Source organism: Quercus lobata, chromosome 12 (assembly GCF_001633185.2).
Source record: "Quercus lobata isolate SW786 chromosome 12, ValleyOak3.0 Primary Assembly, whole genome shotgun sequence".
In the NCBI taxonomy this organism is placed as follows: Eukaryota; Viridiplantae; Streptophyta; class Magnoliopsida; order Fagales; family Fagaceae; genus Quercus; species Quercus lobata.
The window spans coordinates 17,873,660-17,893,848 of NC_044915.1; the positions used below are offsets into that span (position 1 = coordinate 17,873,660).

The following is a 20,189-nucleotide window of genomic DNA, read 5'->3' on the forward strand; positions in this document are numbered from 1 at the left end:
CTGAGAAGGAGTGTGTATAGGCAGGAGCCCTCGCGACATTGACACGAGCATCCCCAAGGTCGGGGAAGGGGAGGGGGGGGGGAGTTTTCTGAGTTAAGAGCAATTGAAGTATGGCCCGCTCTCGAGGGGCGTTTCCTTCCAGTCCTAGTTTCACGGGTAGGAGTTGCTGCTACTGCGGCAATTGGAGTAGCTTAGGTAGTTTTGAGAACATTGGTAGTGGGGGCAGTGGCTGGAGGAGTCTGAGTCCTTAGGATAATTGGAGTAGCCAGGAGCTGTGTAAGTGTGACCCCACTCCTTTGAATCAACATCTTGGTAAAAGAATCATCCAACGGAATGGCAGTTTGAACGTTGAGCTCTACTCGGGGTGGAAAGGGGCTACGAGCTGGAACATGGCTTGTCTTCTTTTTCCATTGGCGGCGAAGGTGTTCAACCGGGATAGGAAAGGTAGTGGTCACTCCTAAATCCTCGTGAGTGAAAGGAGAAGGGGAGTTACTGTGATACCTCCCTTCTTCTCAGTGAACACGCTCGGAAAGGGATAGAATATACCCCTTGTACCAAATGTCTATGTAAGGAAGTAGGGGATGCCTTAGAGTGATAGTTTTTCCAGTAGCTTGGAAACTACGGTACAAGGAGGTGTATCCAAGAATAAGGTAGGCCACACACAATTGACCATCAGTGTGGGGGTAGATCAGGGATCTTAGCAACCTATTCAGATCTGTAGAGTTGATTAGCTGCCTTTCCTTCTTGAAAGCGTGATCCTTTGAAAAAGAAACAAGCAAAGGTTATACATATGAAATAAGTATAGATACTCGGGAAAAGTCTGGTTCGAGGCAGTAGAAAATAGAAAAAAGGGGGGGATCCTATTAGGCTAACCCACCTGCTTTACCCGCACTAGTGGGGCAGTGGATTCCTCTAGGGTACCAGTTCCTCGAGACGATTAAGTAGTCCCCCTCAGTCTCTTTGTCGGAGTCTAGTAGGCCAGAAATAAGTCTCACTTCCCCGTGCCAAATTTTAAAATAGTACCCAGAGGTTTCACTGTCCTGAAAGCTATAAATGTAGTTGATGTCGTGCTCGGTAAGCTTCAACCCGAGCATTTGGTTCAGGGTATCTCACTATTGACTATCCAAACACATTGGGGGTACATTGGTCGGGACAAATCTTGAAGTGACTGAGAAAGTTGGTAAGCAAATCACTCATAGGGATCCTCACTCCCCCCTCTACAATGACAAGTGGAATCACCACTTTGCCCTCTCCCTATGATAGTATTGCCTTGGATTCCGGGCAATACTCAACCTCAACATCCTTGAGGAAGTTGTACTCCCTTCTTCTAAGACTCTCAGGAGTATCAACCATAGGTTTGAATTTCCCCATTTAAATAAATAAATAAATAAAATGAAGGAATTTTCTATAACAAGGGAAGGAACAAAAAGAGAAAACTAGGAAAAGAGTATGTGAGACGAAGCAAAGTTCTTAAAAGATTACAGGAGATGGACTTACAAACACAAAGTGAAAGCAGGAATGCATTGAAGGTCGCCGAAGAGAAACCCAGAGTAGAGATATTTTTCTTTTCTAAGAATTTGTGGCAGTGGGTTGGTGAAGAAGAGGTCCAAGGGAGAATAGAGGGAGAGGGGAGGGTAAAGGACGGACATAAACCCTCCTTTTCTTGCTCATTTTTCTGTTTTCCGAAGTCCTTTTCTAACTGTCCATTTAATGACGCATGCCAATGATCGTGGGGCGCGGAACTCTTGCATGTCCATGGCATTAATTACCTAACGCCGCCACTATTCATAAATGCCAGCTAATGATTGGTCTATTTTATTTTTTTTGAACCATGATCCCCACTTCAGTAATAATGACCTGGAGATCGTGGGGGGTTAATGTGGGGAGTGGAAAGATCCCCGTTCAGATTAAAGCCCAAAAATGAAATGGGCCACGAGAAAGGATTGGGCTTGGCCTGTGTATCATGGAAAAAATTGGGCCATAAAAAGAGAATAGCTGGATCACCCAAGTATCACGGAAAAAATGAGTGATGCAAAAGATTAGTTCCTGTGGAGATGGTAAAGTGCCACTTTACCCAAGGTATGGGGTGTGGGTGGACCACGTGCATGGTTTTAAAAATCGGACCAGACTAGCCGGTTCGACCCGTTCAATCAGGAACCAGCCTTCAATCTGGTCCGGTTATAGCAAAAAACCGAAAATAACTTTAAAATCGGTAAATAGTGCAAACCGGCCGGTTCAACCTGAGAACCGAAAACCAGAAAGGTTGAACCGGTTTTGCAATATTGTTGAAACAGATCTGCAATGGAGCTTTTTTTTGCAGTAAAAATCTTCTTTTTTCTTAGATCTGCTGATGGTGAGGACATTTTTTTGCAATAAAGTCTTTTTTCTTAAGATTGGCTGTGATCACGTGCATGGTTTTAAAAACCGGACCAGACCGTCCGGTTTGACCCGTTCAATCAGGAACCGGTTGGTTCGGTTATAGCAAAAAACCGGAAATAGCTTTAAAACTGGTAAATAGTGCAAACCGGCCGGTTCAACCTGAGAACCGAAAACCAAAAAGGTTGAATCGGTTTTGCAATATTGCTAAAACAGATCTGCAATGGAGCTTTTTTTGCAGTAAAAATCCTCTTTTTTCTTAGATCTGTTGATGGTGAGGACATTTTTTTGCAATAAAGTCTTTTTTCTTAAGATTGGCTATGCTTGAGAGAGAGAAAATGACTGAATGTTCATGCTTGGCGTTGAAATTAGCATCTTGGAGTGGTATATACAGATCTTCAGTGAGGAAGAGAGGAACAGATGATGATATTGTAGAGATAAGCAATAGATCTAACTTCCTGAGAGAGAGAGAGAGAGAGAGAGAGAGAGAGAGAGAGAGAGGGAGATATGGATTTTGTGGAGGATAGAAGACTGGAAAAATAGTCTTTTGATGGTAAGTAAAGTGGGGAGTGTACGCAGTGGAGTGCTAGATTTATGAGGTGTATACCGTGTATTAGAGAAAAAAAAATTAAAGAAAGAGTAAACGTGTGGCTAGGAGGGGTGGAGTGGGAAAGTGGATTTATAAAGGAGTAATAAGTCAGTGACTTGTCAAGTCATCTGACTTTGAGTTTTTTATTTTTTTTTTAATTTAAATTTTCTTGAATAATTAAATAGTTAAAGTTATACTATTGTTTGTACAAACTAAAAGATGAAGCTTAAATGCTAAATAGTTTATTCTTTGTGAACTATTACTGACAAGAAAAGAAAGGTGGTATGGAAAAAACACTTTTTATTTATTATTTTTATATTTTCTTAATTAAAAATATTAAATTTTAAAATTTAAATAAAAATTACTTTAATATTTTAATTAAATTATTTATGACGTCATCGGTTCGACCATCGGTCGGACCCCAATCCAACCAGAAAACCGATAATTAGCTCCTTTTTCGGTTCTTTTTCCGTACTGGTTTTTAAAACCTTGACCACGTGTGATTACCAGAAAATTCTTGGAACCATGGGAAGGTTCAGGTACATACAAGAAGGTTAAAGATCTTTACCTCCGCATTAGTGATGAGGTTCTTACCTCACCCCTGCCACATTAAGTGCAAGTTAGATAGCCTGAACAGTGGCAGCAACCCCCAAAAGTCAGAGTTCCAGGATAAGGGAGGGGAGGAATCCGATAAAGTTGAGAAAAATATTCCTGAGGCTCTGGTAGGCAACAAGATAGATATGGTGATAGGAGCAAGGATTGAAATTATAAAAGGGAGAGGAGAGGTAAAGTAAAAGGGGATCAGAAAAATCTACCTAGGGAGAGAAAAATAGAAAGAAAGAGAGAGTAACACTAAGGATGTGGTCACAAGAACGAAAAAGTTTCCTATGTTAATATCTGTAATTGTAATCACTACATGAATGGCCAAAGAATTCCGCTGCTTGTGTTTCCCATTGTAGAGTGTTAATTCCTTGTTGTTTATTTGTATTTAAGCTGTGTGAATTACTAAAGTAGAATTGTGAGACCCTCGGGGGGGGGGGGGGGGAATTTTGTGTCCCTACAGTAATTATACTAGTTGCTTTGGGGTATAACTAGCGTAGATACATCTAACACTCTTTCTTGTGTCATGGGTGTTATAGTAATATATTATAAGTATATTAAAATCATTAACAACTCTAAGTGAAGCTCTAGTACCGACTTAAAAAAAAATGAAACGATTATTTATCTTAAAACTTAATTACTTAAAGTATTTAGTGGAAGTTTCAATATTTTATTTAAATTTAAATTTGAATAATAATTATATTATAATTTTTCATTTTGATAAATATTTTGTCTTACACGATATTTTATACAACCATTTAATTTAAAATTTTTAATCATTTTTATTATTTTTCGTATGTATTTTATTTTTAATCTTAGTTTTTTTTTTTTTAGGTATTTTTATTCTTAGTTATATTACTAAACTATTTTCATTAACTTACGTTATGATCACCCTCAAAAAAAAAAAAACAAAAAAACAAAAAACAAAAAACTTACGTTATGATTTTTTGTTTAATCCATGTACAGCACGGATATTGCGTTAGTTTTCTAAAAAATTAAAGGATGACAATTCATTAGGTTGCGGGCTTTGGTAATGAGTCTGACGACTGCTTTAGAGTTTAGAGCTTTTGTAGCTCATCAAGGTTTTAGGCCGGCCTGCTTCGGAGATGGGCTTTTTGAGTGCCCTCTTTAATTTATTCCTATTTCTATAATTTTTTCATCCTCACCCAAAAATGAAAACCCCAATCTGCTCTCAAGCCCATTTCCGTATGAAGATTCCCCCCTTTGCAGCCTTGCTGTCTTGTTCTAAGAAAATCCATCTCACGAAAAGTTAACCAGTAACAAATTATAGAAATTTTTTTTAACAGAACATTATTATTTTAAAATGATGAAAATAATAATTTTTAAGTACAAGTACGAGTTTTTGTAGGGAAAGAGGCAAGATTCAAGTTTTTAAAAAAAAGTTTCACACAAAAACACACTTAAATTAAGTTAGAGTAAGCTTTTTATTTTTTTATTTTTAAAAAAATCACCTGTAGTGTTTTTTGGACAAGCAAGATTGAGTATCCATCATTGCAAAAAATTCTTTCAAACCCTCCCTAATTAAATTTTTATTTGAGTAATCGTAATCAATCCTACCCACACAATAATTTTCATATTTACAAAACTAAAATCCTCCATAGTTTTTTTTTTTTTTTTTTTTGGGGGGGGGGGGGGGGGGGGTTGGGGAACTAAAAATTGGATTAAAGTCCTCCATAGTTTTTTTTTTTTTGGAAAACTCAACAATAGACTCTTGGAATTTTTTAAGAGTAGTCACAATGTTATCTTTTAATACCATTTTTTAAGGAAAAATGAAATTATAGATTATTTTTAAGTAATGGTTTGAACAAGTAACAAACTTGAATAATTAGAAATATTTATTTATTTAATTATTTATTTTTGAACAGGCTTTATGTTGAATAATTTTTCACTTCTTGTTGTTTGAATTATTTTTGTTGTTATTGGCTAATTTTATTGTTGTTATTTAAGGCAGTTTCTTTTTTGTTTAAGGGGTTAAAAATTATGTTTGGAAGGCCATAATTATTTTTAGAGAATTATCCAAATTAAAATTAATAACAACTTACTACTAATAATTTATTGTAAAATTATTTTAAAAATATTAAAAATATAGCATTACTCTTATTTTTGCTTAACCAAAATTATTCTAATCTTTAAGGTAGAGTGTTCAATATTTTTTTAGGGTGATTACCATACGCGACCCACATGGACAACATGTGGCTCCACAATCAGTTGTCGATTACAACATTTCCTGCGCTTGTGGCTTGTGGCTCCCACAATCCAAACATGTGCTCATCCCCACCGTCCATCGCTTTTCAACTTTAACGCGGATGAAAGAAACCGCGTCCTAATTCCTCGGCTATGAACCCGGGGCCTTGTCCGATCCGGTTTTACTCGGACCGTTTTGCTGCGCACATGTACTGTACATAAATACCATTTTTGTCTTTTTTTTGTTCGTGTTCCTCGTAAAACTAAAAGGTTCCCAGAAAGAAAACGATCGAGAAAGAGATCCAAGAATTATTCCTCAAATCTTTTGATCTCTTTTCTGTTTTTGGAATCTGTCCTTTTCGATTTCCAGAAATGCCTCGAGGGACAATTGAAGTTCTTCTTGTTAGTGCTAAGGGACTTGAAAACACCGACTTTCTCAGTATGTTTTTTTCTTCTCAATTCTCAATTTCCCATCGTTTTCTCTTTTGAATATTCAATTTTGATCGGTTTGGATTGGACCCTTATTTGTCTTTTTTTTGTTCGTGTTCCTCGTAAAACTAAAAGGTTCCCAGAAAGAAAACGATCGAGAAAGAGATCCAAGAATTATTCCTCAAATCTTTTGATCTCTTTTCTGTTTTTGGAATCTGTCCTTTTCGATTTCCAGAAATGCCTCGAGGGACAATTGAAGTTCTTCTTGTTAGTGCTAAGGGACTTGAAAACACCGACTTTCTCAGTATGTTTTTTTCTTCTCAATTCTCAATTTCCCATCGTTTTCTCTTTTGAATATTCAATTTTGATCGGTTTGGATTGGACCCTTTTGATATATTGTCTTCTTTAAGATCTGGGGCTCTGTTTGGTAGCTAAGAAACTGGAGGAAATTAAAGAAAATGTAGCATTGTAAATGATGTTTGTGTGAAATAATTTCTTTACGTAAGTTATCATGATCGGACAATCAAACCAATCCAAATATCCTGATGAATATAGCTCATCATACCTAATTAAAATATGCTTGCCAATAGCCATAATTGTTTCTTGGTTTTCCTGTTTGTTTGTTTTTTTTCAATGAGTGGGTTCCTGTTTGAATTGATGAGGTTTAAAACTTCAAATGAATATGGGCAGATGACATGGATCCTTATGTCATTCTCATTTGCCGCAGTCAGGAGCAAAAAAGCAGTGTCGCATCAGGTAAGCTCTCTCTATTTAGCTCTGATTTTTATATGTCTACATTTCATCTTGATGGAACAGATACTGGACATAATTTCTACCCAAAAAAAATTCCTGTAGTGATATGTTTACAGAATCAGATGTTATGTTCATGTTCTTTTATTATAGAGAAGATGGGCTAGGTAATCCTCTCTGTTTTTGACATATGATTTGTGCAGGAAAAGGGACACAGCCAGAGTGGAACGAGAGTTTTGTCTTTACCATTTCGGATGGTGCTTCAGAACTCACACTGAAAATAATGGACAGTGATACTGGTTCTGCAGACGATATTGTAGGAGAAGCAACGTGAGTATCCCAATCTGCAGAATTTTCTTTGATCTAAGTTTGTGATATGTTCTGCTCTCCCTCTTGTACTTACCAGGGCTGACACTAAACACTTTGGGGTTGGGCAAGAACTAAAATGGTGCATTTTTTTTTTTTTAATATTTATGTATTAATTAAATTAATATTGACCTAGGAAAACTTGATTTTAAATAGGAAAACAGAGAGTTGCATCCCCTAGGAAAACTTGGTTAGTATTGACCCTGGATATTACTCAAAAGTCACTGCATTTGATTTTAAATAGGTTTTGAATGAATAAAGTTAGTAGTTTGTGTTTGTATCAACGTAATCACAGGCAATATATAATGTGAGCAATTCCTTAAATTCTAAATACTGTTGGTTTAGCAAGTGCTAGAAAAAATAGGTAAGAAATTCTTCAAGTTACAGAAGACTGCAGTGGACTCATCAATCTTGTGCAAAAAATAAAAATAAAAATATTTCGGGAACATCTGAATGCATCACCGTGCCAAAAAAAAAAAAAAAAATGCTTGTAGCACTGAGAAGTAGATTGGATATATTCAGGCTCCTTTGTTTTAGAGTTAGAAAGAACCAAATTTTGTTTTGGAGCATAGATACTAACTGCTGCCCACATAGTAGGTGAAAATGGAGATATAGACAGAAGCATTGATCATCAAAATTTGACATTGTTATGATATTTTGATGATATTAAATGGGTTTTCTTGAAAAACACTTCAGAACCAAATATTATTTGCTTTATGATCCTTGCAGCGTTCCACTAGAGCCGTTGTTTTTGGAAGGAAGCCTCCCTCCAACAGCATACAATGTAGTTAAGGACCAAGAGTTTCGTGGAGAGATTAGGGTGGGCCTCACTTTCACTCCTGAGGTAATCCTCTGTTTTTTATAGTTTAATTGATCACAGGTGCCCTGTAGGACTGTTTTCTTTTTGCAAATGTATACAATATTGTGCACATTTGTTTAGTTTACAATGTAATATTCACATTGTTAGTACAATGTATACTAAAAATTTTCTTAACTTAAACGTAAAAGCATGATGATAATAATATTAACAAGCTAATCGAAGCTTTGATTGCCTGTTCATTATAGGAACGTCATGACCGGGAGTTCCGTGTGGAAGAGGAAACCTACGGTGGATGGAAACAGTCTGCATATACAGACTGATCAAGTCTTATTTAGCAGCTTTATGATCTGGGGATTGAAATAAATAGATGCTGTTCAATTGATTTCAGTTTTCCCTTTCCCTTATTAATGTGTTGTAATTCAAGAACGTTTTCTATCATGGTGGGATTGAGTAAGTTATTTGGTTTGAACTATGTGATTAACCATTATGTTGCCGTGTTTTGTGATTGCACTAATTTTGTCAAATCAAGTTGAATTAATATGCTTATGCTGGTAGGGGATGGGGATGGAATAGTCCTAGATTTGGATCTTCTCAAACTAATGGTCCGTTTAGATTAAGGGAGAGGGAAGGTGAGTAGAGTAAAGTAGAGCAGATTTAGCATAAAGTTAACTTATTTTTAGCTAACTCTACTCTACTCTCCCTCACTCTCCCTCCTTCCCCCCTCCATCCAAATAGGTCAAGAGAGATAAAAATAAATATGCCCATGGAGCGGGACACCTCAGAATTTTTTTTTATTTTTTTAAAAGAGTTTCAATTTATTATAACCGATAATTCTTTATCATCATATCAAGACATCAATCAGTTTTTGATGTAGGCGGAAATTGAACCCAAAATCTCTTATTCAATCATTAGAAATTTTACTAGTTGAACAAATTAGAACCCACGAAATTAAGATTTTTTAGATAACTAATTAAACCCATGTAAGCATATGGTGGTGGATGCATCTAGATGGGTAAGCTCAGTGTAAGGTTCAAATCTTGCAGCTAGGCAAATTATAGATTAAATAAATGCATAAATCTCTTGCTAAATGCATTACACGAAGCTATTACAATTACAAAAATCGCCTTTACTCCAAGCCAATTACGATCAAAGTGTGAATGAACTGTCCTTGTGTACTAGAATTACAATTGTCTTGGTCTATCCAACATACCTTCAAAATGCACTGGAATATGAACGACGGAGCTGAAGTCACGAATAACTCAGCTCTATTGATGTTAACATGGGACGCCAATGTGCTCATTTTGTAACCCTTTCACATTCATACAACTTTGGTCAATATTCATTTTAATAACTTGATTGTGTCCTAGTGGGCTCTGTGTTTGGAACCATAGACAGCATAGTTGCTAGGCGTTCAAATTAGGTGCCTAAGTGTGCATTTAGATAAGGATTAAAAATTAAAATTATTTCATTATTCAGCTTATTTTTATTACTATTCATAAGCCCACGGTACTTTTTAACACTATTCATGAGCTCCATTATACTATTTCAACTTTTACCTTTATCTACAGAACTTTCAGCAATAATTTTTAAGTTTCGACAAAATAAACAATATCTAAATACATCCTAATTCTTATTCAGATTCAGAATTTGTCAATTACATTTGAATAATAAGTTAATAACCTGATGATCCATTTGGCCCAAAGAAAAAAACGAAAGAATAATTCTTACAACAGTTAAGAGTGACTCAAATTCTTTCTTTCTTTTTTATGGCTCCTAGATCTTCTAAGCATATAAAACAGACCATCGTGGGCACTTCACTGGGATTCAAAAAGTAGAGTACTGCTGATTACCCCAACGAAGTAGGTGCCTTTTTTAAGTTTCAGCAAAATAAACAATATTCAAACACACTCTAATTTTCATTCAGATTCAGAATTTGTCAGTAACATTTAAATAATGAGTTAATAACTTGATGATCCATTTGGCCCAAAGAAAAAAACGAAAGAAAAATTCTTACAACAGTTAAGAGTGACTCAAATTCTTTCTTTCTTTTTTATGGCTCCTAGATCTTCTAAGCATATAAAACAGACCATCTTGGTCTAATTACAAACATTACAAAAGACAAATTGCGAGGGGCACTTCGCTGGGATTCAAAAAGTAGAGTACTGCTGATTACCCCAACGAAGTAGGTGTCTTTTTTTCTAAGAGTTAACCTTTCCATGAAGGTCCTTCTTGCCCTCCAAGCAAGGCTGAGAACCAATTCCACTGCAACTCGGCAAGCTCACAGTTCCTGGGGTTGAGAGTGAAGAACTCATGGATGGTTGATGTCCTGTCTCAGATTTTTCTGGTAGATCAAAATGAGAAGTAATATCATTTTGGAAAAAGTTGTGTGAGCCAAAATCTGGCAATGCCAAACCACTATCCCTCCTCGTGTGAGAGATGTCAAGTTCTTCCTGGAAGTATCCTTGTGCCAAATTATCTTCCACAGGTATTGCACCTGTGAGAGTCTTGAATGCAAATTCTAGGCATGGGTCAGACCAAGAATCACTGAAGGGAAAGGGTAGCTCCTGTGGTTCTGGCATTATTTCAGTTTCAGGCAACTGCAGTTGCTCTTCAGGAACAACTTGGACTTCAACTGCAGGAGGCTTTTCGCTCTTGTTTGATGAATCTCCAAGTAATGGAGTGTCTATGATGGTAGAAGCATGATGTGAAAACTCCATGTGAAGTCCAGCCTCAAGCTGCTGAGATGCTCCATCTGCCAAAACCAAAGGTACAGTGGCTTCACTTTCACAATTCTCTCTACTTGTATTTTGAAGAGCTTGTTCACTGGAAATGGTGTTTGCCATTATCTCAAGTTCAAATCCAGAAACTCGTTTTGAAGACCGACAAGGCAAGTTAAGCTCTTTCTTATTCATGGATTTCTTCAAGTTGACCTGAGTTTTTCTATTGCTGCTCTTTTTTATTCCATCCTCAAGGGAGTTTTCTATTTGCGGGATGTCAGCTGAAGGCATCAAAACATGCCCATCATTAGAAGTGCTCTCCAGTGGTAATGCACCTGTAAGAGTCTTGATTGCAAATTCTAGGCATGGGTCTGACCAAGAATTCTCAACCAGACAGCACTGTTCTTCTAGTTTCTCCTCATCCACTTTTTCAGTTTCCAGCATCTCCAGTTGCTCTATGTTAGCAGCTTGGTTTTTTTTATGAGGCTCTTTGCTCTTTTCTGATGGCTCTCCATGTAATCCATCATTCATGTCCAGAGAAGATTGAGGTGCATTCATTGTTCCTTGCTCATCCTTGAACTGCTGAGATGCTTCATTTGACAAACTATTTGTGGCCAAACATGCATCTGGACTGGTTCCACTTTCACCAAAATTCGTACTTGAAACTTGAAAAGCTTGGTGACTGGAAACTGAGTTGACAATCTGCTCAGGTTCAAGCCCAGCAAGTCGTTTCGAAGACCGAAAAGGCAAATTAAACTCTTTCTTCTTCCTGGATTTGCTCGAGTTAATCAGATTTTTCCTAGTGCTTCTCTTTTCCTTCACATTCTCAAAGCCATTCTTCTCTTGCAGGGTATTAGCTGTAGGAGTTAAAACAGGCTCAGATTTAGCAGGGAGACTTTCTGGTTGACCTTTTCTCTGGGATCCATTAGCTTTAGGCAATGCTGACCTGCCCGGATTTGAATTTTCCTTGATTTCAGCAAACTCATTTGTGTTCCCTATCAAATTCTTGTCTTGGACAATCTGAGTTGTGGGAGCAAAAGCATCTTCCTGTTCAGCAGATACTTTATTTCCTTGCCCTCTGTTTGTGCTCTTGCCTTCAGCTGCTTCTAAGCTGCTCTTATCAGAACTTCCCTTACCTTTTTTTGATAGAGCTGAAGTTCCCTTACCTTTTTTTGATAGAGCAGAAGTTCCCTTACCTTCTAATGATAGAGCAGAACTACCCTTACCTGCAGTAAAATTTAACAGAAAGCAATGCAGCTTAGAAATAATTGATTCATTATTGGACCACTCTGACTTGGACTGACTAATATATTTGGACAATCATGTTATGAGAATTGTTCATCATCTATGACCTCTCACCTGCAAAAAGCCTCCGTCTGGTTGCTGGGTGATTTAATTTCTGCCTTTTAGCTGCAGATGATGGCTATAAAATGGGCAAAAAGAAAAGAAGAAAACAAAATTATAAATATAAATCATCCTCCCTAGTAATGTTGCAACTGCAAAAAATAATGGAAAAGTCTAACAAACCCAGTATGATTTTCCAAGATTTTGTGTGTGTGGTTTTATAACATTGTTAGCATCCAATAAATATGATTTCCCAAGGTAGTAGCCATATCTACATGGTTATAGTTGCATTCTATGAGAATCAGGCTTGATTTGGGGGATTTTAGTATTCAGAATATTTTTAATAACGGAACTTTGGCAAATAACCATTGGTGTTTGTGGAGGCAGGTAAAAGAGGATGCATTAGAGGTGAGCCAACTGTTTACTACATGGATGGTTTTTCCATCATTTGCTATGAGGATATAAAGTTGGCATGCTTGAAATTGAACCTGTGATGATACCAAAGAACAAAATCTAAAAGCACAAAAGAAGGCTCCATTTGTTTCACCTGAAAATAATTTCCGACCTTAAAAAATATTTCCCAGAAAAGAAATATTTTCAAGTGTTTGGTTGCATTCTTGAAAAATGCTTTGGAAAACATATTTTCAACTACTTTCTCAAGTTTTCTTTGCTCCCCAACAGATAAAAAATAAACACATTACAACACAAACAATCGAAAAAAAAGAAAAAAAGAATAATAGTAAAAAAGAGAAGCTATAATTTGAAATGAATAATGAGAAAGAGAGAGAGAGAGAGGGTGAGATCAGGATTTCAGATGCTGCAGATCCCAAGCTTGATCACCCAAAACCCCACAATTGAAGCCCATCACACCAGCGAACCCAAAGTACATTGCTGACACAACCTTGCTGTCAGTATAGTTGCTGTGTTGTCACCAAGATTTCAGCCGTAACTTTGCTGGGCCGCTTCACATGCCACCGCCATCAACCTCATGAGTTGCCGTTTGCCTGGTTGTCTCTGTGGGCCCCCTAGAGCCGCTGCTGGAGAGAGAGAGAGAGAGAGAAAGAAAGAAGGGTTTGGTCTAGGCCTTTGATCTAACTGTAGAGAGAGGGCATTTGGACTGAAAATAGGGATTTAAAATGATTTACGGTAAAATGCCCAAAATTTTCAGTCAACCTGAAGATATTTTCAAGTTGACCAGCATTTGCAATCAAACCAAACACCTAATATTTTCAGGTGTAACAAATGCAGCCTCAATTTAAAACAAAGAAAGAATTAGAGATTAGTTTTACACAGGATGAATGGAGAGTTGTTCAAAGAATAATACAGTAAAAATGGAAAATGGTAATGCATATAGTTTTTGCACAGCCTTAAGGAAGAAAAGAGGTTGTTATTCTTTTTGGGACTGGAAGTGGTCGTTAATCAATGATAATTAGTATGTTGTCTCATTGTTTGAGAAACATATTATTATTGGTAGGTTATAAAACTGAGCATTGTATGACAAGTTTTAAGAATTTCATATAAAATTGAGTTAAAATATGGGGGAATTCATTGCATAAATTAAATAATGGCATGATCTGGCAAACTTAATACATTACTTGTTACTTTTGTAAACGTTATTTGAAGCAACAGCATCAGCTTCAACCACTTAGGAAGGGTTTGCTAACCAAATATTGGATGCATAGGTGCAATGGTGTTATGTAATGATGTATTATACTATTTTAGATCCATCAAACTTGATCTCAATTATTGTTTGAATTTTTATGGGTAAGCTACATATGCACTTAAAAAGTCTTGAACCCATGATCTCATCATCTGCCTCATTATTACAATGGAAGGCAGAACCATTTGACTTAGAGCTTCTTGGCTCAGTTTTTGTTTGAAAAATACCGTAAAATGAACATTTGACACCAAATGCCTAAGGTGTGTATGACAATAATGCTTGTCCATATACATATATATGATTCTTTTTGAAATTCTGATTCTTTAACCAAATTGTAGTAAAAATTTTGAAGATGGAGAAAGAAGTTTTACATACATTGTATTCCTCCTGTTTCTAAGTGTAAAGATGGTTTTTTCACCCTTCATTTTCTATAGTTTATATGAAACTAAAATTTAATCCAATGTTATAATGCTACAGATTCAGCTATTAAATGCAATCATTGGGTATCATCTGTCCTTAAATTTCAGCAGCACATCAATAAATAAGCTACAAGTAATGTGTATCAGAACATTAGCTATGAAATTCAATGTTCAATTCAGTTTACTCTTAGTCTTCTCTGGTTTGATTTTTTCCCTGATAAGTCCTCTATGGTTTGATTTGAAATGCTCCTGACCTCTTTATGGCATTTCCATGTTTGCTAGTTCAGTATTACCATAAAAGAATACCTTTTAGATTTCTACTACAAAAATTTTAGTTACATTAGTCATATTTCAAACTTATTTTGGTCAATGGTATTTTTCTTTTCTAAGTAAACACGGGGCATCATCCCTTTCTAACATCCTGAAAACTTACAGAATATGAATATTAATTCAAAATTTTTAGACATAGTATGCATACTAATACTGATAACTTAGTACATGAAGGTAACTGGGCATGTTTACTGTCAAAGGAAAGAAGGAATGACAGAGAGAACAATAATGCTGAAAACAGCACAACACAGTATTCATTTACTGAAGCACCAAATAAGGTGCAGACTTACTGATATTTCACTGTTAATCAACTCTGCATTGTTAATGCAACTTTTCTTTGGTTTCAATGCATGTCTACTAATCTCTCCACTTTCTAGATAGCGCAAAACATCCTTTTTGGAGCGGAAAACATATCCACTTTTGGGATCCGTGTAATACTGTAGCAAGTAGGTACCAATCAAATTTCATATATAGTGGTAATATTTTGAAAACATTAAAACATAACTCGTTAAATAAATTGCACATAATTGACAACTGTCTACGCTAGATAGGGTGCACATTTGGCATAGATACACACTTGTCTTTATGTGTGTGCAGGTGTGAAGAAGGAAGAGGGGAGGGGGAAGAAAAGCACTGCAACTGGATCAAACAGTAACATAACAAATTCCATACCGGATCCCTTCTAATTCCATGTGCATTCTTTTTAATCTTGATTTCCTTTATCCACCCACGTGGTAAATCCTCCACCTTATGCTTCTCAACCGCAACCTACATAATACTTTAGTTATTAGATGTATATCTGATAAAACTTTTATTTTATCTTAGAAGTAGATGTATATCTGATAAAACTAATGGCACAAACATAATCCATGCGTACAAAACAAAATTATACCATTACTTCAGTATATTATGGAACAAATGTTTCTCACTAATGGTGCATAAATGATTATTGACTTTTCTCCAGATATGAAACAAAGCTTTTTACTTTTGATGTCCACCCATGAGGGTGCAAAGGAATGCCTTGGGAAATGTTTCATCTCCAAGATTAATATTCAATCACCAAAGTTTATCAAAATTTTACCAAGCATCAACCATCTGCTTCCGTTTGTTGTCTTAACATATTTTTTTGTGGTCAGTTTCTTCTACTGTAACTCCATAGAAATTGAAAAAATAGAGATTCTATGTAGTTGTATAACATATTTTATGAGAGGTTTCCTGAGTCACTGGTAGTTATTCAGAGAAGTGAGAGAAGTTCTGTGGTAAGATCTCCACTGTCCCACACCTAAAATCCTTGCAGTAAGGAGTTAAAGGTTTGGTGATAACATTATTTAGCTTTTTGGCAGGTTGACTTTCATCTTGATGATCTGATATTGATCCATAAGTTATAACAATGAAGAAGTTATGTTGGCTTGCTTTTGTGTATCACCAAAACAGTTTCTTTCACACCAAAACTTCCATCAGGAGCGGGGAAAACCAAATTACTAGATTTAAAGATACAGAAGGCAACCCAATTCAAGATAACTTTCCAATCAACTCCAAAAACAAACCAGGGTCCAGAGGAATCCAGGCAGCAAGAGGCTAACAAGAAAATACAAATTTAATCTCAATTCTGCTTTCTGCACGTATTTTCTGGAGTCATTGAACATATTTGTTATTACAAAGTAGTCAAATTAAGCAGAAATATTCTGGATTAGCTGAGAAGAACTGGAGAGAGACCTCCTGGAAAAGACAAGAGGAAAATACAGTGGAAGCTCACAAGAAAGCCATATAATTCTCTTCATGAGAATGTTTTGTTTTTTGGTGGTTTGATGTTTAAACTTTAAACTGAGTTTGGATTATATTTTCCTTTGGGCTCTGCTGCCCAGCTTTTCTGAGATCATACAAATTTTGTTATAGGGTTTCACCAAGCATATTTGCTTAGTTATACTTTTTATTCTTGTATCTTTCAGTTGGTTGTGACTTTTGTATTCACAAATTTTCTGATATCTTATCCATTAAAAAAAAAAAAAAAAACCAAAACTGAGGAAAAATGGCCCTATTATCTATTACTAAACATGAAATAACTTTATAACCTTTTAAGGTACAAAAACTACCCAAATTTGAAAATTCATTGTTATTGAGAGAGAGAGAGAGAGAGAGAGCCAAAAGTCCATTAATTAAACTAAAGGGGGGGGGGACACCCAAAAAATAAGACAATTAATTTAAAGAATAATAAATTTTTATTTATTTTTTATTTTTTTAATACAAGAAAGAATAATAAAGTTTAAAAGAATAAACTTTGCTCACCGAAGATATGCCATTATCTGTCTTCCTCTTATTGGACGTAGAGGTTTTGCGCTTTATAGTTTTGAGATATCGCAATACCTCTGGCTTGGAATAGAATCTACATCCAGCCAAGGGATCAATGTAACACTGCAACAAGAATACAGTCATAAAAAATAATAATAATAATAAATGCATTATGTTGGTGGGCAAAATATAAATCTAAGTCCATAATTTTCTTAATATGTAATCATTTTCACTATATTAACTGAAGAGTATTTTCATATCATTAGAAGGACCAATTTTTTCCCCTCTAATCAGACAATTAAATTTCTAAAGTCAAAAATCAAACGATAGAGTTGTTTGATAGAACAAGAAAAATATTGTATTTTTTTAAGAGAATGGGGATTGAACAAAACAGTGTTAAGGAGGAAACTTAGTACAATATAACACAACAAGAATCATGACATGAGATATAATTTAGTTCCCGGCTTCCCACATCAAAGAGTATGTAATTGCGTCACAATCAAGAATCCAGCTTTTCTATAAGCAATTATCAAAACAGCTAGAGGACATTTCCTAGAACTCAGTTTAAACCTTTTTTTTTTGTTGATGACATGGAACCTCACCTAGACAGGGCCCTTTGGACCCACCCTTGCAGAATAAACCACAGATACACGACCCCACCTACCAAAACCGTGTATTAGGTAATCCAGGGTAACTCTTAATGGGGATTGAACCCAGGATGTCTAGGTCTACATCTCATCTCTAGCCTCCAACCACTAGATTGCACCCTAATGGGTCTCAGTTTATACCTATTTTAAAACAGGAACTAATCATACCTTGATTTTTGTATGTCATGTAATCATCTTATTCAATTCATAAGAATAAATAACATAGCAGGAAATAGAAGGTATAAAATGTTAAAAGTTTCCAATTGAAGTGATATTAAAAGTCTACAAGAGACCAATATACATAAAAAAGAGAAAGGAAATGAGTACATTATTAGCAGCAGCCTAGAAGTTCCCATTACAACCAACACAAAGGTGACATAAAGGAAAAAATTCCACTAATTTTGTATTTAAATACCAAAGATAGTAATTTCAGAGGATCAAAAATCACTAGCAGCTCATGTGTCATGCCAGTCACCAGACAGTAGTCATGCACTCCAGACTAACAGCTAAATCATTATTAGTGGAAAACCTGGAATTCCCCAACAGAACACGTATAACCATGGCATGGGGGGAGTGTTAAATATAAATTGGAAAAATTCCTTTCAATGAATATACAAGAAGATCACCCAATAAATGTATATCATACCTTGTATTTTGCTCCAATTTTTGAACCACTGTGACGGGTCCTAACCTCCACATTCCAATCATTAGGTAACCAGTCAGGATGTTCATTTGTTTTTACCACAATCTGTTAAAATGATGAAAAAAATATATATCATTGACTACACATAGGCAAATTGGAGTGGTAAATGGTCGGTGAAGATAGGATGTTCAAATTTCATACTTACTGTCTTAGAACTGACTTTAGAGTGCCTTTTGATGCGTCTATTAGTTGGTTGAGGCTTTCCACTGTCACTTCTTCTGGATTTTATATAGTTTAGAACATCTTCTTTGGAGAAGAACTTCTGCCCAGTTTCCAAATTCTTGTATGACTATAAAAGCAAAATAAATATCATAAGCATTAGTGCAGCCCTATGACCAGATAATTGCTTCTGCTGTTCTTAATCTTTCTTTTGTCCAAACATGGTAATGATTCACAAGACTATAACTTGAATTACTAGTGTAGAGACATTAATTTGTACATGATGGTTCTATAAGATCATGTCCAAACATGGTAATCATAATGAAATGTATACCATTTTTAGTCAGTTTCTGGTAGCCATACTATATGCAAGGTAGCAGCTTCTAACAAGATGTGAACAACCATAACTGATATGAAATCAAGTGACACGCTGCTAAAGAAAGCTTCCACGGTAATTAGGGTCTCCACTTCCTACCAATCGCGTGAATGTGTACGTGTGCATGTCTGGATTTTCTATGCCATGCAACTAGCAACTAACAATATATCTATCTCATGTAATTGAATAACCAGACTATGATCATCATTAATTGGTTAATTTAACCCAAAATCCAAATTCAGAAACAGCTTTATCCCCTAAATTAACACATACACTATGGCCCACAATTAGTATATGTCCTAAAAAACTCTAATTATTATTATTATTATTATTATTATTTTAAAAAAACCCTCTAATTATGTCCTAAATAATGCTCTAAGCTACATGCAATCCCTAAAAATTAAATTTAAAAAAAAAAAATATTTAAAAGATGGCAAAGCACTATAGTCCATACCACCATACTAAAATAACATTAGGTCTAAAAGTAACAAATATTAGCAATAAAAAACACAAATATTTGATCATTCAGAAGCTAATATCCTCGTCTTTAAGTTCATATGCTGTGAGTATAACTGCACTTGAATCTGCATATACAGCTACAAAAGCTACATATCATACAAATTAAGTGCGAAAGAAAATCCCAAAATTAAGGTGAAATGTAAGAGATTACCCTAATTTCGCGACCGGATTTTTGGACTTTGAGGTCGACGGTCCAGCCGGAAGGAAGCCAATCGGAGGAGTTCCGGGCCACCATGACGCCGGAATATAAGGCCTCCGGTGAGAAGTGGAGGGGAATCTGAGGGTTTTCTCCGACGATGAGTATCTTGGATGGAAAAAGTCAGTGAGTGGTTTGAGGTTTTTTCAGGTTCGTGAAAATGGGTTGGGAGAGTGAGAGAGATAGTGAAATGGGAAGGAGTAATAACATGAGAGAGAGAGAGAGAGATGGTATAGTAGTAGTATTAAATTAATTGGACCGCAATTAGTGTGAAGAAAAGGCCACGTGTTGTTAAGAGAATGATTATGGATTATAAGAAAGAAGGCAAAGCTCAAGAGTCTAGTCTACTACTACAGTTAAAGAGCCCTCGGTGAAGAATAATAACTTGGTCAAATATTGGAGTTTGGGATTGGATTGAGTCGCGGTGTTGAGAGTTTCGCGGGTCAACAATAGTAGGTTTACTTTCCTTTTTCTTTTTTTTCTTTTTTCTTTTTTTTTTTTTATTGTTTACCTAATATAGACATATTTATTTTACCTATTTTCAACGTCTCAACAATCTTGTAATTTAAATGACCCTCATTATCTATAAACTCAGTTGTAATTTTCTCATTTAATTTTTTTTTAAAGTGTTTTTTAGCCCTTAGTTTTTCGCTACAAATATTTATATCAAATTAAAATGATCTCTTTTTTTTTTC

At 35.7% G+C, this 20,189-nt stretch overlaps 2 protein-coding genes across 4 annotated transcripts; one reads left to right on the forward strand and one right to left on the reverse strand.

The window, feature by feature from the left end:
* Positions 1 to 6,001: 6,001 nt before the first annotated feature.
* LOC115969971 (elicitor-responsive protein 3) lies at positions 6,002 to 8,640 on the forward strand. 2 transcript variants are annotated; one of them, XM_031089614.1, is made up of 5 exons: positions 6,002 to 6,209; positions 6,890 to 6,955; positions 7,153 to 7,279; positions 8,045 to 8,159; positions 8,381 to 8,640. In XM_031089614.1, exons 1-5 carry the CDS (start codon positions 6,143 to 6,145, stop codon positions 8,453 to 8,455), a joined length of 450 nt encoding a protein of 149 aa, XP_030945474.1. In that variant the 5' UTR covers positions 6,002 to 6,142; the 3' UTR covers positions 8,456 to 8,640. The 2 variants fall into 2 exon arrangements, with proteins under 2 accessions (XP_030945474.1, XP_030945473.1); XM_031089613.1 differs by lacking the exon at positions 6,002 to 6,209 and adding an exon at positions 6,299 to 6,503.
* A 1,390-nt stretch (positions 8,641 to 10,030) lies between these two features.
* LOC115970955 lies at positions 10,031 to 19,776 on the reverse strand. Of its 2 annotated transcripts, XM_031090596.1 has the most exons (8): positions 19,450 to 19,776; positions 18,390 to 18,533; positions 18,188 to 18,289; positions 16,892 to 17,017; positions 15,278 to 15,373; positions 14,896 to 15,042; positions 12,212 to 12,275; positions 10,031 to 12,078 (listed from the first exon to the last, which is right to left on the reverse strand). In XM_031090596.1, the coding sequence occupies exons 1-8, from the start codon at positions 19,531 to 19,533 to the stop codon at positions 10,334 to 10,336; spliced, it is 2,508 nt and encodes an 835-aa protein (XP_030946456.1). In that variant the 5' UTR covers positions 19,534 to 19,776; the 3' UTR covers positions 10,031 to 10,333. The 2 variants fall into 2 exon arrangements, with proteins under 2 accessions (XP_030946456.1, XP_030946457.1); XM_031090597.1 differs by lacking the exon at positions 14,896 to 15,042.
* Between the last annotated feature and the right edge of the window lie 413 nt (positions 19,777 to 20,189).